The sequence below is a fragment of the Bombus vancouverensis genome, chromosome 8 (genome assembly GCF_051014615.1).
Source record: "Bombus vancouverensis nearcticus chromosome 8, iyBomVanc1_principal, whole genome shotgun sequence".
NCBI lineage: Eukaryota > Metazoa > Arthropoda > Insecta > Hymenoptera > Apidae > Bombus > Bombus vancouverensis.
This window is the reverse complement of record NC_134918.1, coordinates 13,631,373-13,654,300: the sequence shown is the minus strand read 5'-3', so window position 1 is coordinate 13,654,300 and position 22,928 is coordinate 13,631,373. Positions and strand designations below refer to the sequence as shown.

Below are 22,928 nucleotides of genomic sequence, written 5' to 3'. Positions count from 1 at the left end.
CTTATATTATTATAGATTATAGTTTTATTGTAATTAATTGAGTAAACATGACTTTTAATAACAATGATCATTGATAGATATCAGGTTGTACGGTTTTTCTTGTAAATAAAAATAGACTGCACTGTAATTACATTCAATTGCATTCTGCAACGGTACCTAACATTTATTGGTTGGCAATGTAGGCCTTCATACACTTTTTGGACGACAGATCTATAAAACCATGAACGTAATGAAGTTTCATATAAGCTTTACGTAAAAAGAATATTTTAACAGCGTATAACATTTTTTATAAAAGAAGCCAAGTCTTGCAATATAGTTGATTTACAAGTATTAAATCTAATAACTTTATCTTGGCAATTTGACAGTACGTTCTGTATTTGTTTCCCAAAAAGGTGGGGTTGCTTTATGCAGAGTGCCAAATAACCTGTTTTGTTCATCCAATAATGTTGATAAATAGCCAAATTTGACATGTGTTACATGATAACAGATAAGTTTCAATTCTTGAAATCATGTGGAAATATTTTAATCGTTGACTCGAATACAATACAGTTCGAGGCTGTATCAGTAATGTGATTTCGAAAAGTAATTTTAAGAAATTTTAAGAAAATGACAACTGAGCAAAGTGCGCACGATCATTCCCTTGCAATTAGACAAGAAATACAACGTTTCGAAAGTGTTCATCCATCAATTTACGCTATTTATGATTTAATAGATCTGATATCTGATACACACATTGCAAAACAAATCCGCGAACATGTTGTTGCAATTGAAGGTATGATACTTATTGCGAAAAAAAGTAATATATATATATTTTTTATTTTAATATTTATAAATATATTTTTTATATAACAATAAGCAAGTTATTATTTTTTTTAATTACTATGAATTAAAATCTTTTGTTAATAGATTCATTTGTCAATAGTCATGAGTGGACATTGGCTAGAGATGTTCCAGAATTACATTTAGGAATTATTGGTTCATCTGACTCAGGGAAATCTGCTTTAGTTCATAGATATTTAACTGGTTCATTTATGCATGAAGAATCTCCAGAAGGTGGTCGCTTTAAAAAGGAAGTCTTTATCAATGATCAGAGTTATCTCTTGCTAATTAGAGATGAGGGTGGTGTACCAGAGTCACAAGTATACAACAATATATTATATATATAATTATCATATAGATGTACATATGTGTATTTATGTATACATATGTTAAAAAACATATTATGCATATTATTGTGATAATATTCTTTACTTAATAACATTTAACACAGGCATCACTTATTTCAGTTTTCTGCTTGGATAGATGCTTTATTACTTGTATTTAGTTTAGAGAGTGAGGAAAGTTTCTCAATAGTTTGCAGTTTTTATAATAGAATGTGTTCATTTCGAAATATGTCAGAAGTACCAAAAATACTAGTAGGAGTTCAAGGTAATACTTACATTTAATAATTATAAAAATATTTCTTGTTACATGAATTTCTTACACATTACAATGTACACTAATGTATTTTGTATTAAATCATGTTTATTACATTATTTAGATTCAATTAATGATTCTAATCCCCGGGTTATAAAGGATGTTAGACCACGAAAATTGGCATGTGACTTGAGGTGTCCTTATTATGAAACATGTGCTATTTATGGTTTGAATGTTGAAAGGGTATTTCAAGATGGTAAATAGTTTAGAACAATTCCCAATGTTGCATGCAAATTTAGTTTCATTACAGAATAGTTTATAATGTAATAGTTTGTTTGTACTAAATTCACAGCATGTATAAATATCATTCATTTTTATTGTATCTTTCTTACATCATTACTATTATACTGTAGTGACTTTGATAAATATTTTGAGAGTATTCTGAATATTACAGTGTGTCAAAAAATTATACAACATATATCTGCAAAACATTATCGATGTAATGGACAACAAGCAATAGACAATGAAACAAAGTATTCTGTTCCAATGATTGCCAAAAATACACAACTTCTGACCAAAGAAATGGAAGCAACAAATTCGTCAAAATTAAACGTGAGTTATTCTCTTCTTTCAATGTATTGAATTAAAAAATTTGTGTAACAATTTATATTTGTCCAGGTATCTGATAAAGATGAAGATTCTAGTAGATCATTTCATCATAGTTCTACCCAAAATGATTCTGGAATAATGGGTGACAATTTTCATAATGCACAGAATCAACATGGAGATTTTAGATCCTCAATATTAACACCAACCACTATCAGGTTTAATTTTTGTAATATATAATTTTTTTAATTACAGAAAAAAAATTTTTTACTCAAGTTTTATGATATAGGAAATTTAGAAGAAAGTCTAATATATTTACTCCATCAAAAAAGGAAAAATATAACATGGGTGAGATGGGCGTTGGTAGGGAAATACCTGTTAAACAAGGATACTTATTTAAACGCAGTAGTAAATCTTTAAAAGAATGGAAAAAGAAATATGTTACATTATTGGAAGATGGTCGTTTAACTTATCATTCCAGCTTACATGTAATTGTATCGTAATTTAATATTTTTATAAACATTGTGCATTATGTTTAAGAGATTTACATATGTTTCCAGGATTATATGAATGATACTAATGGTAAAGAAATATTATTACAATATGTGACTGTAAAAGTGCCTGGAAAAACGCCTAAAGGTTCTAAATCATCCAATGCTCAAGGTGCTTAAATATTTATTTGAATGCTCCTACATTTTATATTGTAAACAAATTGATTTCATTTTATGTGTATCTTAATTTACAGAAGATAGTTTTGAATTTTCTATCATTTCACTAGAAAATAAGACATGGCATTTTGAAGCAAATAATTCTGAAGACAGAGATAGTTGGATTTCTGCTATAGAACAACAGATATTATCGAGTTTACAAAATAGCGATGGTGATAAAAAAAACGAAACTGATGCTTTCAAAATGCATTGTATAAAGAACAAAGTATCAGGAAATGATGCTTGTGTAGATTGTGGTGTACCTAGTAAGTAGTTCACTTCTAAATTTATTAGAGAAGTCTTTTTGATTTTATTCCTTATATTCAATTTATAATCGTATTTTAGATCCGGACTGGGCTAGTTTAAACTTAGGTGTATTAATGTGCATTGAATGCTCAGGAATACACAGAAATTTAGGTTCACACATATCAAAAGTTAGATCCTTAGACTTGGATGATTGGTCGTAAGTGCGATAGCTACTTATTTTATCGTTTCAATTTTTCGATCTGTGTAATAATGAATATAATAATTTTAGCAAAATAATGATTTTATTAATAAATGATTTGTTCTTGAACATATAATTATATAAGTGTATATTATTAGTATTGCATGTGAGCTATGCATGTATATACAGCATAAAATAGCCTTGACATTAATTTTAGCGCAGGTCAGTTAAGTGTAATGTTAGCCCTTGGTAATGATATAGCAAATAATGTTTGGGAATATTGTCTAAATGGGAAACAGAAACCAAATTCAGATTCTCCTAGAGAAGAGAAGGAACAATGGATCAGATGGAAATATGACGACAAACTCTTTTTACCACCGATTAATCCGAACATTTCTTTAGGGAAACTGCTTATTGATTCGGTTTGCCGGTAAATATTTTTAGACTTTCGGATGAGTTGTATTGTTATAAATTATTGTTGGATGATTTGTTGTATTAAATGTAATGTAGGGGTGATATGAGAGCATTTACATTATGCTTAGCCAGATGTAGTTATGAAGATATCAATATGCCTGTCAGTATGGAAGATTTAAGAACGCCTTTGCATTTGGCTTGTGCTACAGGAAATTTAGCTATGGCACAACTTCTAATATGGGTGTGTATTTACTCTTGACCGATTAAAGTATATATACATATGTTATAAAAATCATATAAGTACTTGTATATTGTTGAATAATTACAGCATAAAGCAAATCCACAAAACTTAGACCACGAAGGGCGTACGTGTATGTCATATGTACGAGCACTCGAAAGAACGCTTGACAATTCATCGGATTCTATGGAAATGCAGAAGCTTCTTGAAGTACTTGAACAAGCTAGTATTTCTGGAGTAGATGATGTAGAAACTTCTCAGTATTAAAATTGTTTATGTTATGTACTTATTGCATGGAAGGTCATGCTTTAATTAATGGCTTAGAGTTGATATAATTTTTATCATTAATAGTACTGATACTCATAAAGACAACCAAAGTATGTTAAATGGATTCAAAGCATAAAACGGTCTATTTCTATAATATAGAGGACTTACATTGTATGTAACAGTATATATCTTTTTAATGATGGCTATAAAGTTCATAAAAAATTTGACCAGATATTTTAACGAATATAACATACTTTGCATATATATTTGTACATTGAAGAGTAGTTTGAATTAAAAGTATAATTCATACTATATATATAAATATATATATATTTAACAAGGTTTAGGTCAGTGAAAGTATTGTCTAATAGTAAATTGGAGTGTACATTATCAATGACTGAGAGTACAAACACTCATAAATCTAGTTATATTTATACACTGAATACATTTAATGTATTTGAAAAATGCTTTTATAACTTTTATTTTATTAATTATAAATTAAACATATAATTACCTCGCAATATAATCGGATTACTTTTAATACCTGACCAAATAAAGTTCTGAATCTTGCTTGTTTTATTTTGTCAAAGTATGTTGAAATCATTATTTTATTTAATTTTATTAGATGAAAACATTGTTTTGAGCACATAATATCCTTCACCTATTGTACTTGAATCGTCTAAAAAAAAATGTTAGGAACAATTTCATGCATGTAAGTATTATCTTAAATATTATATTATTTATAAGAATTTTACCTAATGGATATATACTTGTTGGAAAAATCGGTAACTGACTACAGTATTTAATTGTCTTTAGTTTTCTCAATTTAGACTGAGATGAAAGTGAAATTCTTCTCACACTTGGAATTCTGGAAGCAACATATAATATATATTTATATGAAATTTATATTTATATAAATTTAAATTTGTAATGTGTATTATTATATTAATATAAATATATATTAAATTCGTTATATGAAAACGATATAATTTACTAAATTATTACTAAACTTACTCATGTAAATGATGCACTGCTGAGATGGGAAGGGGAGTTTTTAAAGTATAAATTTTGTTTTGATGTAAATCGCAACTTTGTATTGGCGATTTTTCACTGACATACTGTTTGAATACACAACCAAATAAAATTCTTAAATCATCATTTGAACATTCTAAATTATCTTGTATTAGTAATATAAATTCCAAGCATATGTGAATTTGTACCAAATATAATAATCTTTTTCTAAAAACACATACAACACATATTTGTGTTGGTCGACTACATAAAGTGTTCAAGCTGTTTTCTCGGAAACCTTAACAGATATTGACTAATTCCTTTTTTTGATTTCAATGGTACAGGAGGATTTTTTCTGTCATAACTCTTTAATTATGCAGAATAATGCAAAATCCTTCAAGTAAATGCTATTTAGTTTCATAGGAGGTATGTAAATGGACAAATATTAATATGGCATGCCACTTTTAAAAAATAAAGGGAGTTCTCCTTATCTCCCTAGCAACCTTAACAGTTGTATCAGAAAAATCTATTGCTCCTCAAATAATCAGTCCTCGTGTAATTTAAAAAAAAAGTATTCGTCAATATCTGCTACGGTTTCTGAGAAAACATATTGTAATATATATAATGTAATGCAATATAAATAATTTCATTATACATACCTATAAGTATCAATTGTAAACTCATTACAAGATATCTTTTTTAATTTTTGTTGAATATCATGCAATTCACCGAATCTTGCATTTGCTAAAATACTTATATAATCTCTGCACAGCTTTTCAAAGCCCATGTCTATAACATATTCTAATGGTAAACTACCTGATAATAAATGTGAAATTACTTTCTCCTGATGTGGATTGGTAATAATCTTCGCAAACCTTGTTGAATTTGTATAATTAACCTAATATATATATATATATATCAATTTCATAATTACAAACACCTTTCTTGATCATATTTAATACAAAAAATAAAATTAATTTTCTTTTTAAATATTAATGTTACCTGTGGCAAACAATCATTCACTAGAATTTTATCAAGCACTATATGAATGCATTTTATCATTTCAAAGTAACTTGAATTCTCTGTAAGCATTAATATTATTTTAAATACACAGGTACAAATTTACTTTTACATTACTACAAAGATAACATATACTCACTTATTAATAGTTCCCATAAAAAGTCTGTAAAATCCAAATTGTGTCTAAATGGAAGACTCTGAATATATTGATGAATTTTTGTATCATTTTCTAAATTTTCTTCATTTGAAAAATTAATTTTGTATTTCTCAATATCATTAGAATGTCTAAAGCTGTAATCTCCATTTAACAAAAGATTTAAATTGCTCAATATATTATCATGCTCCTATTTTAAATAATCATCAAAATGACATTATTAAATCTTTGAAATGGTACATAAATATCTCAGATACAACAATTTTTGGATACCTCTTCATATGGATTTATAAAATTATGTGGAAATTCCAAGGGAATTGAATTATAATGAGAATCTATATTCTTTGTATGACCTTCTATCATACACAAATATTGATTTAACAATAATAATTGTTTCCATAATTCTTTTAAAGGAGTATTATTTGAATTTGTAGTAACTTGAACAATCTAAATAAAACATGAACTAATTAAAGAAGAAATATGTTCAATTCATTATAATTAATTAATGTTACCAAATTATTTTTGGATGTTCTTGTAGGTGTACATGATAAACTACAAGTATGTATTTCTACACTTAGACTCCCTTCGAAATTACTTTTTATATTATTATGTTTGTCAATCATTTCCTCTTTTGTTCCAAATAAATCAAAAGTACTGAATGCAGAGACAGCAATCTACATACATGAATAAAATTATGCTATAAATATTATGTATAGATTATTAAAAAGGACGATAATACTAACATCTTGTTTAGATGCATCTGATAGCTCCAAATGATTCTGAAACATTTTAGAAGAAGAGTTTTTAACAGTTTCAAAAGTTTCAATACCATCAAAACAAGCTTCTATGGTGGTAAACCATTCTCCTTCGATTGTTGCACCTAACAACCTGCTTTTCTTATGATCCTTACCATCGCAAAGTGCAAATATTGGTGGAAAAGAATCATTTATAAATTCAATGCATATATTCAATGCAATACTAAAATAAAATCATGCTGTTACTGTTACTTATTATATTTACCACAAGAAATATCTTTTATGCAATTCTTATAAGTTTACCATGCTTCTGTTCTACTTAGTGGTAGGTATTTTTCTTCCTCTTTATACCAATTTTGCTTTATCAAAATTGTGCTATCCTCAAAATCATCTTCTCCTCCAAATGAATACTTCAAAGGCGATCCAGTAAGGTCAAATTCTAAAATAATCAAGTAGCTTCTATAACACGAATAAAAAAATTTTATTGTATAAAAAACTTACGTGTTTCATCAATATCGGTACATTCTGAATGATTATTAATAGATTCAGAAGCCTGATAAAATAACAGAGAATATATTTACTAAAATAATCCTTTTTCTAAAATGGTAACAATTATGCAACATACTTCTTTATACAGAATAAAATACGGCATATCTTTGAACTCGGGAAAAATACGATTTACATATGACAAACAAATTTTATCTACTTTTACAAGAGGATCTAACTTTTTTCGCAATAATTCAAGTTCAAACATTGTGATAATTATTTGTAATTCAGACTTAAACTACAGTTTATTCAACTTTATTTTATAAAATCGTTGCAAAAATATTTGAATTGCAATTTTAAACGTTTGAAATATTGTGTCCAAGAAGACATCATGATTTAATATCATTTAAGCTATATTTCTATGTGTTATTGTACATTGGATACCAAAAATCCCAAATTTCAATTTGTAAAACTTGATATTCGAATAATTTTAAATATGTGATGTCTATCTATTATAAATATAATTATTATTCAGAACATAATGCACTTGAGAAAAATATGTATAACACATATGATATATCGAAAGATAATGTTTAGCTGATTTTGGAACGGTGTTCAGGTATTCGTTGTTCGTCTAATCCTCGGACAGCCGTTTCGCGTTTGCGCTACTTGCAGTGGATGACATCGATATGTCAATACTTGTAAAGTACAAAATCTTGAAAAAGAGTATGATGTCGTAAAAATAGAAGATACTCAGAAAATAATCATAGTTACGTATAGTGATTAGGTTATGAAAAAGTCGAACAAATATTGGACAGGTGTGGGTAACATTTCAACAGTGTGTTTGTCCGAGGTGAAGAGGGACCGTGAGGACCTCGAAGACAGTGTTCCGAACTTTTACATGAAGGAACAAGATATTCCTGAATATTTGGAAGGCTGTGGTTTAACCACCTGTACAGCCGGCGACATGCCTGAGGATGTGGATGTCCTACGGGATAATAAAGAGCAAACGAAAGAAAAAAAATTATCGTCCGCGTCCATAGCAGGACCAGACACTAAAAAAACAGTAACTGTCAAACACCCGGAATCGAATAAACCGAAGCCAACTACAAAGAAAGGGAAACCGATACAAGCTGATTTAGATGTTTCTAAAGAATTTACCAGATGTAAAGAAGAATGTTTAGAGCGGCTGGATTTAAGTAAATCGAATATTACTCATCTACCTAGTACGGTACGGGACTTGACGCATTTAGTCGAGTTTTATCTCTACGGTAATAAACTCGTTACGTTGCCGCCAGAAATTGGTTGTCTTGGAAATTTGGAAACATTAGCTTTGAGTGAAAATTCTTTGACAAGTTTACCAAATACATTAGAGAATTTGAAGTCTTTAAGAGTCCTTGATTTAAGGCACAACAAACTGAGCGAAATACCCGATGTCGTATATAAACTGACGAATCTTACAACATTATTTTTACGCTTCAATCGAGTCCGATATGTAAGTGATAATATACGCAATTTGACAAATTTGACAATGCTAAGTCTGAGAGAGAATAAAATCAGAGAACTTCCTGCTGGTATCGGTAAATTAGTCAATTTGATAACATTTGATATTTCCCATAATCATTTGGAACATTTACCTGAAGAAATTGGGAATTGTGTCCAGTTGTCTACACTTGATTTGCAACACAATGAGCTTTTGGATATTCCAGATACAATTGGAAGATTAGTCTTATTAACAAGATTAGGACTTAGATATAATAGATTAACTAGTATTCCAAAGTCCTTGGCAAATTGTAGATTAATGGATGAATTTAGTGTAGAAGGAAACCAAGTATCTCAATTACCAGATGGACTGCTTGCAAGTCTTTCAGACTTGACAACAATCACATTGTCCAGGAATGCTTTTACTGCATATCCATCAGGAGGACCAGCTCAGTTTACAAACGTTTATTCCATCAATCTGGAACATAACAAAATAGATAAAATACCATATGCTATTTTTTCTAGAGCAAAGAACCTTGCAAAGTTAAACATGAAAGAAAATCAATTGACTGCTTTGCCATTAGATATTGGGACATGGGTCAATATGGTTGAATTAAATTTAGGTACAAATCAACTTACAAAAATTCCTGATGATATCCAATGCCTTCAAAATTTAGAAGTCTTAATACTTTCTAATAATTTATTAAAACGTATTCCTGCCAGCATAGCGAACTTGCGTAAACTCAGGGTGTTAGATCTCGAAGAAAATAAAATTGAATCTTTACCTAATGAAATTGGTTTCCTAAGGGACTTGCAGAAGCTAATCTTACAGTCTAATCAGGTAACTTCTTTGCCAAGAGCAATTGGTCATTTAACAAATTTAACATATTTAAGTGTTGGAGAAAACAATCTAAATTATTTACCTGAAGAAATTGGTACACTAGAAAATTTAGATTCACTTTATGTAAATGATAATGCTAACTTACACAATTTACCATTTGAATTAGCTTTATGCACAAATCTCAGTATTATGTCAATTGAAAATTGTCCACTTTCTCACATACCACCAGAAATAGTAGCAGGGGGACCTTCTTTAGTTATTCAGTTTTTAAAAATGCAAGGACCTTATAGATCCATGTAACAAAATTAAAAAAATTATTTCTGATATGATTTAGATGTCGATTCTTAATAAGAATGATACAAATGATATTTGATACTAATATCTATTAATACTACACTCTCACTGTAATGATCTCACATCAATAAAAATTATATAAATTATGGATATATAATATATGAAAAATGTGCATATATTTGTATTCTCATAACATGAATAATAACTAATCACATGCCTGCGATACATTCTCAATATGAAAAAAAGAAACATATATAAATAAATTATGAAATTGGTGCTGACTTGGAAATATGCACAACTGCTAATAAAGCTATAAGAAAATAAATTCATGATGAAATATTTTAGATATAGTAATGACATAAATTGTACTCATACTTTATTAATATATATAGTTCATATTTCATTCATTTATTTTGTTTATTTTATGTATATTATTTATCAATATTATAAAATATAATGTATTTTAATTTGCATGCAATATATTAAGATACATTACTTCAAAGATACATTAAGTTCACAGTTTCTTACAGATAGGTACATGAATATCATTTTTGGAGACATAATTATTATTTTCAGGATTTACTATATAGTATACTACAATCGAGTGAGATAATATTATTCAATTGAAGAAATACAATTAAGAATCGGCATCAATGATTTTATATTTCAGTTACTGCTATCCATTGCCATACAAACAAGATATTTTGACGAAAGAATTAAAATTATTTTTAATGATAAGTTTACCTTGTATTATAGCGTGAAAGTAGATATTGTGTTAGTTATTTTATGTTATACCGCAAGAGCTTCAGTTCTGAGAGGTTTCATAAGAAAACACTCTTCCAAAAGGCAAAAAAATCTATTTATATATCACTTAGCATACTGTAATGAATAACGTATTATTTTTTTATTTCTAAGACTAAATGTAAACAATCTTATATTTAAATATTCTAAATAATTATAAAAAAATATTTTTTTCACATTTGTTAAATAAGTTGCAATATTCAGTGGCAATTATAATATACATTGACTTATACTTGTATATGTTTACAGAAAAGTTAAAAATTGTGACGTTTTAAATTAATTAACTGTAATAATTAGTGCAATTATGATTTTTAATTGAGTCATTAGTATGCTCTCATCAGATGAAGGAGCTGCCAAACAAGCATACTATTATCTAGTTTTAATTTTATATTATTATAAGATCATTTTTTGCTAAGTTCCATATGTGCTTCTGATGTCATTTAAAAAGGCAAGTATTTTTATTATTAGTAAAATTTTCGTATTTTTTCTGCACTGAAATATAATGCCAATATTAATTACAAATAATTATATCATAATTGATCCCATTATTGAATATGGTCAATTGTATACAAACTTATATGTATATGTATATATGTATGTTTTATATTGGATTCATAACTGTAACAGTTGATTGGATTTTATTTATAGCCAACAATATATTGATTTTTAAAACATGTTACAGATTCTTACACTCATACACCTGATACTACCTGTTTTTCTTAGAAACTAATAAATGCAATCATAAAAATTTGATTTATAATCCATTTTACTATGTAATGGCTGTGCAATAAGAAATTAAATAATTAGCACAATTTTACTTGTATTAATTGTATAACTCAAAATAATATTATATTAATATATTGTAAGTTATATATATAGCAAACAGATATTTTTTATTCTTTAGTTAGTGTTATTTCAATATATCGAAAACATTGACTATATGCTTGTTAGTAAACAAAGATTATAGGTATTGAAACATTGTTGTGTATGATGTAAGTAGTATTCATAGATTCTACTTCAATTTTTTTAAGTTATAATATTTTGTAAATGAAAATGTAAAATTATTAATTTTGGGAATTATGGAAACATGAAACATATAAAACATAAAATGGAACTTAGCAAACTTTTAATTATAATTAAGAAAAAGTATGCCTATTCTGTAACTACTCGTTGACATAAATGTATGATTTGTTATGTGTCTATTTACACAATTTTTCTACACTAGTTATGTTTCAACTATAATATAATGTAATGTATTTGCATTAAACTTTGTCTTTCAAACTTCTACAACTTGTCCATAAAATAAAGACCGATAATAATACTGTATAAATAAGACTTTACCTAACTTCATGTTAAAAGTTTTTTCTTTATGCAATGACAAATTTTATAGATTATATCAATAATAAGTTTTGTGCTATTAATAACTTTCAAATTAATTGAATTTAATTAAATATTAATGTCAATTTATAAATTTCATGTCAAATTGCTTATCTTTGTGTTATAAACAATAATAGTTGTATATATAATTTACAAAATATATTCATTCATCTTCCTTACTAAAAAAATATAAAATGTTGCAATTGAAATATCATTTTCCTTTAACAGTATATACTTGTGTATGTTTAACACACAGTGAAATATTAAATGAGTATCAGAGTATATCTAAGAGTTGCCAAAAAGAGTGCTATAATACAAATTGTTGTGATAAACTGTTCAACAGTTTTAAAATACATAAGTAATACTATAGTATGATCGAAAAATGATTAAATTTGTATGAAAATGAAATAAATTACTTCTCAAATTATAATCTTGTTGAATAGTCTATCAAGTGCGACATTACGTATATATAATTTTAAAATGATATTAATGTAATTCAATGTATATGAATATATAGGATGCTGTATATTTCTAAATATATAAATATAACATAAACATTTTGGGACTCTGATTTTATTCAAATTATTGTTTAATACTGAAATTAACTTATAAAATACTTTATTATATATATTAGTGACTTCCGCAATATTGAAATTACAGTACATTATTTTTACGAAATGAAGTACTTCTACGAATACGTTAATTCGTTTCTCTCATCCTGAATTTCTTACATTTTTTTTTCATATTTAAGAGAAATAAGACTCCGCGTTTTCATAATAAATCTTCCGAACTTTACATTATGTTTAATGTTATGACACTGCAATTTTAAATATGATACAATAAAAAATATAATTTCATATAATAAGTAATAACTATATTATATACTTCTTTAGATTCTTCAATAATTTTGGATGGAGAAACAATATTTTCAGTTAAAGCACTACCGCAAAAATTAGATTTTTGGAACAATTTTCTTGCACTCGTAAATTCTTCCATCATACTTGTACTTAATTTCCGATTTATCATTGTATTGTATACATTTTTCCCTGAAGTAATTATTAATCTAAAATTAATATACACCAATATAAGTTACTCCTTTTTATTGAACATAGTAAAAGTAATATCTATAAATATTAATAATAATACCTTATAAGTTGTAATATCTCTTCCGAAAAAGATTTTAGATCATCTAAAGTAGATTCACAATATTTTAAATCGGTTTCTGTATTTTTGTTACGAATGAGTATTATTTCCTTATTGGTAATATCAATTTCATTTTTTAATTTTAATACTTTATTACACATATCAACTTTGTTTAAATTTTCACCAATCACAGTGTTATATTTACATTTGTGAAGTTCATCTACTTTTGTAATATGAGAATTTTGATTAAAAATAGAATTAAAATTATGCCTTAAAGAAAAATTCCAAATTTCGTTACAAAATTCATCTTCTGTAACCCACACTTTGCAATTTATATTATCCTTTAAAATAAAACAATGTTAAAATAAATGTAGAAGATATATGATGTATATATACATATTTAACAAACAGTTCTAAATTTATTAATAATTTACCAAGTCTTTATATCTTTCTTTGAGTATTTCTTTTTTAAGTCGTAGCTTATTAGTTTTTGTATTTAAAGTACCTCTAATAATCTTTAGTTCTGTGCTCTTATTAACATATTTCATTAAATGTAAATCGTGCTTTTCATTATTTGGAGACATCATGATTTTCATGAATATATATGTATACATATACATATTAATTCATAAGACAAATACATTAACAGCCATTAAATTTTTTTATATAATTTCCTTTAGAATATTGTCCATATTCTTCTAAGGATTTACAACCATCGATTAAGAATATTATTTCTCTTAAAAGATATATTTCAAAATACTTGCTTACTATAATTTACTTATTAAATTTATAAGAAGCCACTGATTAATATTAAATATATAAAATTAAAATTTTTATATATTTTTTTTTCACTTTATGATACTTACTAGATATGACTCGTGATTGGTAATTTCCGTTAAAACATTTCCAAATAACCTACCAAAAGCAATTACATTTTGTGTTATGGCGTGTTGGAAGCTTATTCAGTAAAGTAACCTATTTTGCATGTAAACAAACTTCGTTAAAAATTGTATTGGTCATCGAATATAAGTTATTAATGGATTAAATATAACAAAGTATGAATATAAATATAATATGAGTTCCAGCGGCTTGAAAGTGTTAAAGAAAAAGTTAGTATAAAATTAAAATATTTTTATGATTTCTTTACTCCTCAATTATTTTAGTAATATGTTTCTCATGAAAATGTTATAATGAAAGAATAATGGATGCATAATAGTATGTAATTAGAATTGATTTAAACCACTTTATAACATTTACAGTAATTCTTGCCCACAAAAGGTACGATGCCAAAAATGTCTGGAAATGGGACATTGGAGTTATGAATGTAAGGGAAAACGAAAATATTTACATAGATCTTCACGTACATCGCAATTGAAGAGAGCCTTACAGAAGCAGCAAGAATCTAATGGGTAAATTTGTAAAAACATGATTAAATTATTAAGTTTCAAGACAAAAAATCGTAGTGCTAATGAGAATCGTATGTCATATTTACAGTGAAGAGCAGAAAAAAGAAGTGAAGAAAAGTCGTTTGCAAAAAAAAATGAAAGAAGAACCTAATAGTTCTAGTAATACAAATTCTAGTGCTGATAGCAGTAGTTCCAGTAGTAGTAACGATAGCAGCAGTAGTAGTTCATCTTCGGACAGTGAATCAGATTCTAGTGATAGCGTTTCCAGTAGCAGTGGTAGCAGCAGCAGTAGTAGTAGCAGCAGCAATAGTAGCAGTAGTAAAAATAGCAATCATTCTAACAATTTTCTATTTTCAAAAAGACATTCTAAATAAAAAATTTTAGATAAAAAATAAAAAAACCTTATGATAAATATATTCATTTTTTAAATATTTATGAAGTACTCCCTTTTTCTTTGGTGATTCAAATATAATAAATGTATGTACAATAATTTCATTGTACAAAATTGAGATATCTAAAGTACTTATATGTAACATATATTTTAAATAATAATTTATATATTGCGGCTTGTAATAGAATTTTATTATTTATATTATGATACCAATACCCTCCTAATTACATCAGATATTTGTAAGTAAAAAAGATCATAATTTTGTACTAATGACTTTTTCATAAATTAAGAAATATTTATTATAAGATCAAAAGCGCGAAATATAAATGTTAAGAAATTTAAAACAAAATAATTTTTTATTGAACTATTACATCAAAATATAATTCACTCTAAAAGTTTATGTTTATATAACAAATATTATCATGTTGTAAATAAAATTATGATTTTATTCTGACAATTTTTGTGTTTCATTAGTCATCAATTCCTTCAGGAAGTGTTTGTATTATTACTTTTCTCTTTGCATCATAAAGGAAATTATTTGATTTGAAAATTTCACTTTCGTAGAATGGATGAAGATTGCATATATCAATTTGTCTAGCCTAAAATAAAATAACGATTTTAGTACGAGGTTTGTGGATTTATAGGAGAAGAAATGAAATAATCCATACCCGATCCAATAAGTCTTTTTCTGAAACTTCAATCGTTGTAATACGATTTCCGTGTATCGCTTTTTGAAACGCTAAAGTATCTAATGTAAGCTGCCTAAGTATATAATACAGAAGTTCACTGTGATCTTTGTTATATGACAGATATTTCTGAAATGTCTAGAAAATAATAGAACATTTATTATAGTTTCAATAAAATCATTGTGTACACATATGTATTCATAATCATATTCACGATCATACCTGGCGCATACTTTTCATTACCGAATATTTCTGTGTATCAACAAAACTATCAAGCATCATTCTGATAGCGAGATTAATATCACCTTCTTGAACATGATCACGTAAATGCATTTTAGCACTTGCTTCAGCCATACGTATAATACTTTCTATATGTCGTACGGTAATTGGCAAACTTCCAGTGGCCTATTAGGATGAAGTTTATATTATTATACTTTGAAAATTTTTGTAAAAATTTATGAATGTTTTTAACTTACCAAACTTTCTTGTCTTAATTGGCTGTATAATTTTGCTACCTTATCTTGATCAATGTTTGTTAATTTAGGATGAATGTTTTGTCGCACATAAACTATGTATTTTTTTAAAAGATCTTGTGGAATAGATATATCATTTGTCTTTTCTTGTGTTGATGTTACTTTTCCTGTATTTGACGGATGATGTCTGATATGAGAATTCACAACAAATTTAGCCAAATGCCGGTCTTGCATAGGATCTATTTCATCTTTTACTACACAAAGAATATCAAAACGAGACAAAATCGGTTCTGATAAATCCACCTATATAAAAAATTATATAAATATAACTTATGATATATAATACATAACATAAAATAAAAATGTACTTCCTCATCTTATATTATATCTTACATTTTCTGAAAATGTCATACTAGCATCATATCTGCCTCCAATGGGATTGGATGCAGCTATTACTGAACATCTAGCATTAAGTGATGTAACAATTCCCACTTTTGAAATAGAAATACTTTGTTGTTCCATAGCTTCGTGAATAGATGTTCTATCTTGATCATTCATCTAGAAATACAATAATAATTATATTTTATCACAAGCATTTCATATAAAATGTACCTTATCGAATTCATCAATAAGACAGATTCCATTGTCGGCAAGGACTAAGGCACCAGCTTCTAATGTCCATTCTCGAGTAGTTGGCGACCTTCTTACAAAAGCAGTCAATCCCACAGCTGAAGCTCCTTGACCTGTTGCAAATACTGATCTTGGTGCAATTTTTTCAACATACTTCAAAAATTGAGACTTAGCTGTTCCTGGATCTCCACATAATAACACATTAATATCTCCTCTTACTTTATGCTTGTTACCTGTGTAAATATAAGACTTTTATTGAATAGTCTTGAATACTCTTCAAATACATCCAAAATGATGTTAGAAATGAAAATACCAGGATTTTTTGATTCGCCTCCAAATATTGCTAAAGCCAAAGCTCTTTTTATATATTCGTGACCATAGATTGAAGGCGCAATACTTGCGACAATGCGATCCAAAATTCGATGATCTTTACTTAAATTAATGATACTAGAAATATCTTCTTCGGTTAAGGATTCTACAATTTCTTTTGAATCTTTTACTTGTAAATGATTAGCAAGAAGGACCGTTGCAAATACAGGAAAACCCTTAAATACAAAATTAATAGTAATTAATTAATATAAAATTTTTAAATAATCATACGCAAATATCTCTTACCTGTTCTGTGTTCAAGGAACCATCATAATTATTCGTATAAATAGCGGTAACGTCTACTTCGTCTCCGGGTTTACAGCGATCGCAGAGATCTGATAGAAGAATACATTCTTTGCTTCTGGGTATTCTCCCTGCAGGAATTTTGCCTGGCGATTCTTGAATTGTAATTTTTTGATAGTTTCTGTATATTGTTTGTTCCATGTTAATCTGTAATTAGTATTACTATATTTATAGAATGAATATATTGTTTATATATAAATAAGATTATATTTAATATTTGAACTTACCATAAAAGGTCCAATGCTTTGACATTCAGGGCACGAGCCAGGTTTAACTTCAGTGTTTTGATGCTGTACAAAAGGACCAAGTACATATCCACACTTTGTACAGTCGTATTTTACAACAGACAATTGTGGTAGTACTCCTGTGGTTGCAGTAACAACTCCTAGAGTACGTACTAATTGGTTCAAATGTAATTTCCTAATTTTCACCATAAATATTATGTTATATTTTTGAAGAGCAAAACATTTTTGTTGATATATAATTACGTTTTACCTAAATGTACGAATTTCTTCTATTAATGGCAGTTCTGATATTCTGACATGAATTTCACCAGTAACTCTTTCATAACTGGGAAATATATTTAGTACTAGTTCCTTTGCAACTTCATCAAATATTTCTAACATTTGAAATGGAGCTTCTGGCAAAAAATAAGCCAAAACATGTTCTTTACTAGCAAGGATAGGAAACTCCACAACAAAGCTAGACTATTAAAAAATAATGTAAATATCTTTTATGTCTTATATGAGCATTATTACAATTAATAACACAAAAATATTACTTGATTACTCTCGCACATGTGACGAATTCGTTCTTTGTACATATATTGTCCTTTTGAATTAGTATGTGTACGAAGAAAGCTTTTAAAACGATTGGAGATTTCAGTTTTTGGTCCTAACATAGACACCCACTCTTTAACTGAATGACCTTTTGTATCTTCCAAATTCTCAATAGATTCAATCATCTAGAATGAAAATAAACATAGTTATATAACATAATAAAATAAATTGTGCAATAGAACAAAAAGCAAACAAAATACTTACCTCTGTGTCTTCTATGTCACCTACTGCTGCTTTTTCAGCCATACGCCTTTTACGGGCATGTGTTTCTTCTTCATCACTCTCATCTTGAATATTTAAAATCTATGTTGTATGATACATTTGCAAAGTATATATTAATTATATTATTACAACACTAAAATATACCATAAAGTAAATATCTATCATCTCTGATAATTCCTGCAGCTCTGTCTCTTTTAAGCATAATGGCTTCAGCAACTGCACGTTCTCCTTGAGACATTTCTGAGTACTCTTCATCATCCACTACATCTGGATCATATCTATCTAATGCTGGCATTGGACGATAATCACTGAAATAAAAATATATCGTCCAAAATCCAATGTCACATATATCTTGTCTAGTATATGAAAAAATGAAAAAAACCTTACGCTTCCATATTATCTCCAAATAATTCTTCTCCTTCTTCTTCTTCTTCCTGATTAACATCATTGTCATTACCAAGTAAATCTGCTTCATCTTCAAATGGTTCATCTATTTCTGGTGCAGGAGATGTCATTGCCTCTGTATGTCTATCAGAGCGTGCTGGGCTACTAGAATCCTAAAAAATATATAAAACAGAATAAAAAATAAATGAATTCGAAGATTTAGGAAAATGATACCAAAAGTAATAGGATACAATGAAAAAAATATATTAGAAAGGAATTTAATTATTTTTACAGGCTTTTTATTCCTAATATCTTACCATTACGCTTGTATTAAAAGAATCGGGATAACAGTTAAATAAATTTTTGAATAAAAATGTAACGTAGATTTGAAGTATCACTTTGGTTCCAAGACTCAAACCAAAAGGTAGGAGTTGGCGGGAATCTCCTTTAGGGATACTGTTTTGTCATACCAACAATTCTTCACAAATAACTATGATGAACCAATAGTAAAAGTTCTGCGTAGGTAATAAATGAAATTTTTAAATCGTATTGGGTAGCAGACTTTATCACATGTTTTTTATTAATTACAATTGTTTTGATATAAATTTTAATCATACAAAGAAATATTTACAATTACAAACATAACAATTTTTTTGTAAAAAAATAGCTAATAAGATAATATAACAAGACAAAATGACAAAACTTATGGAATTTTTATATTTTAGTGTTATTTGTTGAACAAGAAGTATGTTTTAAAAAATATAAAGATTGTAATTTATCTACTACAGAAGCAATTTCTGCTTGTATATTTGCTGCTCTCACAATAAGATAAAGAGATTCTTGAAAACGTTTTTGTGCAATTCGCAAACTCTGTGGGACCAATACTCCAAACCATTTTATAGGATCTTGAATCTCGTCTTCACTTTTATCCAATCTCTTTAAGCTTATGTCAAAATTTGGAACTATTTTGCCAGTTTCCTCAGTCAACTTTGTCTCCAATTCAAATAGTGTGACTACTCTCTCATTGTCAACAGGAACCTGCAAAACGCTTATACTTTCTTTGCCTCGTATGTATTTAGCCTTAGCTAATTCAATGTAACCATCACGTAATATTTTCTCCATTTGGACATCAATATCAATCTTTTCTTGCATTAACTCCAAATTACGCAATAAATTTTCATCAATAGCTTTACATATGTCATCTATGCTTTCATGCATATTGTGTATTATCAGATATTATTAACACAAAGTAGTAATACCTGATTACAATGAATAATACTGTGGAATAGTACCTGAAATATATAAATAAAAATATAATGCTTATTTATGTATATTATAATGTATAATGTAATGTTCATACATTTTTTTATTTAATACATACCAAGTATGAAAATTATTTCTTTTATAGCTGATAACTTGATAACAAATTGATATTTTTTTCATAAGTAATTGTTCATAACTTTATAAAATTTATTATTTCGATAATTTTATATGTGATTATGATTCATATATATTAAATTTTTAAAACAACAATATAGTACACAATGTTCTAAAGCTACAAGGTTGTAGCATTTGGCTGCACTGCTTGCACCACCATTGTTATTAAAGAATGTGAGCGTTATAAAATTGAAACATACTGTAATTTTATGAAAATTAACAATGGCAGTTAAAGAGAAACAAACAGACACTTTTGCTGATGAAATAGAATGGAATGTTGAAAATGAAATTCAATTATTCTTTGCTATGAATGGACATAAACCTGTTGGTAAGATTTCAATTCGCACAATGACGCTACCTAGGTTATATTTACGTTGTTAACAAAAATAGTATTCATAATTTTATGTAATATATATAAGTTTATGCAAAAGAGATATAGCTAGCTACTAAGATTTTATTAAATATTTGCCTATTAAGGTATTAATAAATATTTTCATATGGTCTGCATATGGGAAAAATTTCGTGTTGCTATTCACAAGGATTTATCATTAAAAACAATTTGGGAACATTTGGAATCAATGTATGATCTAATGGCTCTGGTACTTACTATTATGTTTTAAAAAATGACTTATAATCGCTTAAAATAATGTTGATAATGTACTCAAAATATCCTAGGATGATATGGAGGATTTACCATTTCCTAGTCAAGAGATAGATTTCTCTTTACCAGAAGAGTTTTTGGGACCTCTTAAATCTCGAAAAAGAGAGGAACCAGAATTAAAGTTGAAAGAACAAAGGGAAAAATTTAAGGAGCTGAAGAAAGATAAAGAAATTAAAGATCCTACGAAAAAAGAAACTGTTCTTCGCGACCTTAAAGGAAGTAAAGACATTGATAAAAAAAAAGAAGAATTTAAAAAATATGTTAAAGATATAGAATTAAAAAAGGATAAGCTTAGAGAAATAAAAGATGTTAGGAAGGAATACAAATCTTCTAAGGGCAGATCAAAGGGGAAAGATGATCTTGATGAAACAGGTATATGTATATTTGTCTTCAATATTTTTAAGTGCATTTAAAAGATTACATAATTTCTTTTTTTAGCTTCAAATGGCAAAAAGGAACGTAAGGATTCTGATTCTGGTCGTGAAAGTTTGAAAAGAGGTCCAAAACGACCAACTAGGCAAAGTATGGATAGTACATCTAAAGCATCTTCCAGTCCACGTGATACACCTCCACCAAAACGAAGAAGGATATAACAATTTGTATAAAATTGTTTTACTTGTACCTTATATTGTGTATAAATGTTGTATTTTAATGTATGAAGAAAATGTGAATCATGTATTTTTCTATACATGAATTGCATTAGGTCTCATATGAAAAACTATCTGGAAATCCAATTTTATAAGAATGTAAACTAAATCACTGTAAATACGACATATTCTGTAATGAATAAGAAAGAAGAAAGCATTAAATGTATGAAAACTTATGTACATATAATTTTTTCATAAAAGACATGAGCATATTAATTAGAACTAATACAATTTATTAAGTAACTTGCTGTTTGCAACATCACATTTGTAGAATCACAAGTATGAAAATATGAAAAATAAAACAAAATTAAATATTCAATCAAATATTAGCCAGTGTTTATTACAAAAGATGGAAACATCTTCATTGACAGGGATTTTTTTAAACAAGGCAGCTCGTGCTATTGGAATAGTTGGATAGTCCCCATTTTTGTTGATGGAATGAAATGTATCGTATGCGTCCAGACATCATTGGTGACTTTCATGTGCTGGCAATTCAATCTCCTTATGTGCTTATCTAAGTCTTCTAGCTTCACGTTCAGATTCCAGCAAGGTTAGTAAATCACCTTCTCGTACCGGGCCTTTCACGTTTCTGATGATCTGTCTGTTCTGTTCGCCCAGAAATTCAACTTTAACTTGCGTGCACTGGCCTTGTGAGCCGGTTCTTCCTAAGACTTTTATAACACGAGCCAAAACTACTGGTTTATCCATTATTGTCTCACGTGGCTTTGATGCGATACCAAAGAGAGGTTTTACGCAAATGAAGGAATTTTTCTCGCTTCGCAGTCCAGTAAAGATGGCAACTTCCGGTGAGCTTCTCCAGTAGTATCATTGAATTTAAATTAGAAAATTTTAAATGATAATGGTTAATGTAAAAAAATATAACTATATAGTTAGTGATATAGAACGTGTATTTTGTAAAGATAAGAATTATTTCATTGTCTTAAACATAAATAATTAATGTAATTTATCTACTAATGTATAATACATAGATGGCGTTTTCAATGTTACCACGTGTAATTTAAA

General features: G+C 27.7%; 9 protein-coding genes across 13 annotated transcripts; 4 read left to right on the top strand and 5 right to left on the bottom strand.

The window, feature by feature from the left end:
• Positions 1-230: 230 nt before the first annotated feature.
• Positions 231-4,619, top strand: CenG1A (Centaurin gamma 1A). Its single transcript, XM_033332408.2, has 13 exons — positions 231-772; positions 907-1,139; positions 1,287-1,428; positions 1,541-1,672; positions 1,871-2,028; positions 2,095-2,240; positions 2,312-2,510; positions 2,583-2,685; positions 2,768-2,995; positions 3,075-3,192; positions 3,392-3,604; positions 3,685-3,829; positions 3,917-4,619. Exons 1-13 carry the CDS (start codon positions 607-609, stop codon positions 4,091-4,093), a joined length of 2,160 nt encoding a protein of 719 aa, XP_033188299.2. The 5' UTR covers positions 231-606; the 3' UTR covers positions 4,094-4,619.
• Positions 2,356-8,124, bottom strand: LOC117155915 (protein zwilch homolog). Of its 3 annotated transcripts, XM_033332411.2 has the most exons (12): positions 7,659-8,124; positions 7,535-7,586; positions 7,337-7,472; positions 7,022-7,256; positions 6,791-6,952; positions 6,552-6,725; positions 6,264-6,468; positions 6,107-6,186; positions 5,764-6,002; positions 5,108-5,332; positions 4,849-4,961; positions 2,356-4,772 (listed from the first exon to the last, which is right to left on the bottom strand). In XM_033332411.2, the coding sequence occupies exons 1-12, from the start codon at positions 7,785-7,787 to the stop codon at positions 4,702-4,704; spliced, it is 1,821 nt and encodes a 606-aa protein (XP_033188302.1). In that variant the 5' UTR covers positions 7,788-8,124; the 3' UTR covers positions 2,356-4,701. The 3 variants fall into 3 exon arrangements, with proteins under 3 accessions (XP_033188302.1, XP_076476804.1, XP_076476805.1); XM_076620689.1 differs by having other exon boundaries at positions 2,356-4,961; XM_076620690.1 differs by lacking the exon at positions 2,356-4,772 and having other exon boundaries at positions 5,108-5,211.
• Positions 8,125-8,163: 39 nt separating this feature from the next.
• LOC117155914 (leucine-rich repeat protein soc-2 homolog) lies at positions 8,164-12,858 on the top strand. Of its 3 annotated transcripts, none has more exons than XM_076620692.1 (2): positions 8,164-9,842; positions 10,713-12,857. In XM_076620692.1, exons 1-2 carry the CDS (start codon positions 8,310-8,312, stop codon positions 10,761-10,763), a joined length of 1,584 nt encoding a protein of 527 aa, XP_076476807.1. In that variant the 5' UTR covers positions 8,164-8,309; the 3' UTR covers positions 10,764-12,857. The 3 variants fall into 3 exon arrangements, with proteins under 3 accessions (XP_076476807.1, XP_076476808.1, XP_033188301.1); XM_076620693.1 differs by having other exon boundaries at positions 11,187-12,856; XM_033332410.2 differs by having other exon boundaries at positions 8,164-12,858.
• Positions 12,859-12,870: 12 nt separating this feature from the next.
• Positions 12,871-14,431, bottom strand: LOC117155917 (uncharacterized). Its single transcript, XM_033332414.2, has 5 exons — positions 14,324-14,431; positions 13,892-14,155; positions 13,461-13,798; positions 13,200-13,377; positions 12,871-13,131 (listed from the first exon to the last, which is right to left on the bottom strand). Exons 2-5 carry the CDS (start codon positions 14,075-14,077, stop codon positions 13,042-13,044), a joined length of 792 nt encoding a protein of 263 aa, XP_033188305.1. The 5' UTR covers positions 14,078-14,155; positions 14,324-14,431; the 3' UTR covers positions 12,871-13,041.
• On the top strand, positions 14,426-15,441 carry LOC117155919 (uncharacterized). Its single transcript, XM_033332416.2, has 3 exons — positions 14,426-14,566; positions 14,717-14,866; positions 14,952-15,441. Exons 1-3 carry the CDS (start codon positions 14,532-14,534, stop codon positions 15,235-15,237), a joined length of 471 nt encoding a protein of 156 aa, XP_033188307.1. The 5' UTR covers positions 14,426-14,531; the 3' UTR covers positions 15,238-15,441.
• A 150-nt stretch (positions 15,442-15,591) lies between these two features.
• Mcm2 (DNA replication licensing factor Mcm2) lies at positions 15,592-19,615 on the bottom strand. The gene is made up of 15 exons (XM_033332405.2): positions 19,478-19,615; positions 19,164-19,333; positions 18,921-19,084; positions 18,759-18,841; positions 18,497-18,679; positions 18,211-18,422; positions 17,943-18,135; positions 17,659-17,862; positions 17,357-17,588; positions 17,026-17,276; positions 16,807-16,971; positions 16,417-16,716; positions 16,163-16,345; positions 15,923-16,078; positions 15,592-15,853 (listed from the first exon to the last, which is right to left on the bottom strand). The coding sequence occupies exons 1-15, from the start codon at positions 19,478-19,480 to the stop codon at positions 15,725-15,727; spliced, it is 2,628 nt and encodes an 875-aa protein (XP_033188296.1). The 5' UTR covers positions 19,481-19,615; the 3' UTR covers positions 15,592-15,724.
• A 92-nt stretch (positions 19,616-19,707) lies between these two features.
• On the bottom strand, positions 19,708-20,699 carry LOC117155918 (vacuolar ATPase assembly protein VMA22). Its single transcript, XM_033332415.2, has 2 exons — positions 20,542-20,699; positions 19,708-20,452 (listed from the first exon to the last, which is right to left on the bottom strand). Exon 2 carries the CDS (start codon positions 20,376-20,378, stop codon positions 19,875-19,877), a length of 504 nt encoding a protein of 167 aa, XP_033188306.1. The 5' UTR covers positions 20,379-20,452; positions 20,542-20,699; the 3' UTR covers positions 19,708-19,874.
• An 89-nt stretch (positions 20,700-20,788) lies between these two features.
• Positions 20,789-22,663, top strand: MrgBP (MRG/MORF4L binding protein). Its single transcript, XM_033332320.2, has 4 exons — positions 20,789-20,925; positions 21,075-21,196; positions 21,273-21,630; positions 21,697-22,663. The coding sequence occupies exons 1-4, from the start codon at positions 20,820-20,822 to the stop codon at positions 21,849-21,851; spliced, it is 741 nt and encodes a 246-aa protein (XP_033188211.2). The 5' UTR covers positions 20,789-20,819; the 3' UTR covers positions 21,852-22,663.
• Positions 22,220-22,613, bottom strand: LOC117155861 (small ribosomal subunit protein eS28). The gene has a single exon (XM_033332321.2). The coding sequence runs from the start codon at positions 22,611-22,613 to the stop codon at positions 22,416-22,418; it is 198 nt and encodes a 65-aa protein (XP_033188212.1). The 3' UTR covers positions 22,220-22,415.
• Positions 22,664-22,928: the final 265 nt, after the last annotated feature.

Excerpts from the sequence above, each read along its gene's own strand:
- CenG1A (XM_033332408.2), top strand. The coding sequence starts at position 607 with ATGACAACTGAGCAAAGTGCGCACGATCATTCCCTTGCAATTAGACAA. Across the intron at positions 2,241-2,311 it reads TTAACACCAACCACTATCAG|GAAATTTAGAAGAAAGTCTA; the intron begins GTTTAATTTTTG and ends TTTATGATATAG. Across the intron at positions 2,996-3,074 it reads TGTAGATTGTGGTGTACCTA|ATCCGGACTGGGCTAGTTTA; the intron begins GTAAGTAGTTCA and ends ATCGTATTTTAG.
- LOC117155915 (XM_076620689.1), bottom strand. The coding sequence starts at position 7,787 with ATGTTTGAACTTGAATTATTGCGAAAAAAGTTAGATCCTCTTGTAAAA. Across the intron at positions 7,473-7,534 it reads TACCGATATTGATGAAACAC|AATTTGACCTTACTGGATCG; the intron begins GTAAGTTTTTTA and ends TGATTATTTTAG. Across the intron at positions 6,187-6,263 it reads TTTATGGGAACTATTAATAA|AGAATTCAAGTTACTTTGAA; the intron begins GTGAGTATATGT and ends TAATGCTTACAG.
- LOC117155914 (XM_033332410.2), top strand. The coding sequence starts at position 8,310 with ATGAAAAAGTCGAACAAATATTGGACAGGTGTGGGTAACATTTCAACA.
- LOC117155917 (XM_033332414.2), bottom strand. The coding sequence starts at position 14,077 with ATGTATATGTATACATATATATTCATGAAAATCATGATGTCTCCAAAT. Across the intron at positions 13,378-13,460 it reads GAGATATTACAACTTATAAG|ATTAATAATTACTTCAGGGA; the intron begins GTATTATTATTA and ends TATTAATTTTAG. Across the intron at positions 13,132-13,199 it reads TTATTGAAGAATCTAAAGAA|TGTCATAACATTAAACATAA; the intron begins GTATATAATATA and ends TTAAAATTGCAG.
- LOC117155919 (XM_033332416.2), top strand. The coding sequence starts at position 14,532 with ATGAGTTCCAGCGGCTTGAAAGTGTTAAAGAAAAA. Across the intron at positions 14,567-14,716 it reads TTGAAAGTGTTAAAGAAAAA|TAATTCTTGCCCACAAAAGG; the intron begins GTTAGTATAAAA and ends TAACATTTACAG. Across the intron at positions 14,867-14,951 it reads AAGCAGCAAGAATCTAATGG|TGAAGAGCAGAAAAAAGAAG; the intron begins GTAAATTTGTAA and ends TCATATTTACAG.
- Mcm2 (XM_033332405.2), bottom strand. Across the intron at positions 18,136-18,210 it reads GAAGAAATTCGTACATTTAG|GAAATTACATTTGAACCAAT; the intron begins GTAAAACGTAAT and ends GGTGAAAATTAG. Across the intron at positions 16,346-16,416 it reads AATTAAGACAAGAAAGTTTG|GCCACTGGAAGTTTGCCAAT; the intron begins GTAAGTTAAAAA and ends TCATCCTAATAG.
- LOC117155918 (XM_033332415.2), bottom strand. The coding sequence starts at position 20,378 with ATGCATGAAAGCATAGATGACATATGTAAAGCTATTGATGAAAATTTA.
- MrgBP (XM_033332320.2), top strand. The coding sequence starts at position 20,820 with ATGGCAGTTAAAGAGAAACAAACAGACACTTTTGCTGATGAAATAGAA. Across the intron at positions 20,926-21,074 it reads GAATGGACATAAACCTGTTG|GTATTAATAAATATTTTCAT; the intron begins GTAAGATTTCAA and ends TTGCCTATTAAG. Across the intron at positions 21,197-21,272 it reads TGTATGATCTAATGGCTCTG|GATGATATGGAGGATTTACC; the intron begins GTACTTACTATT and ends AAAATATCCTAG.
- LOC117155861 (XM_033332321.2), bottom strand. The coding sequence starts at position 22,613 with ATGGATAAACCAGTAGTTTTGGCTCGTGTTATAAAAGTCTTAGGAAGA.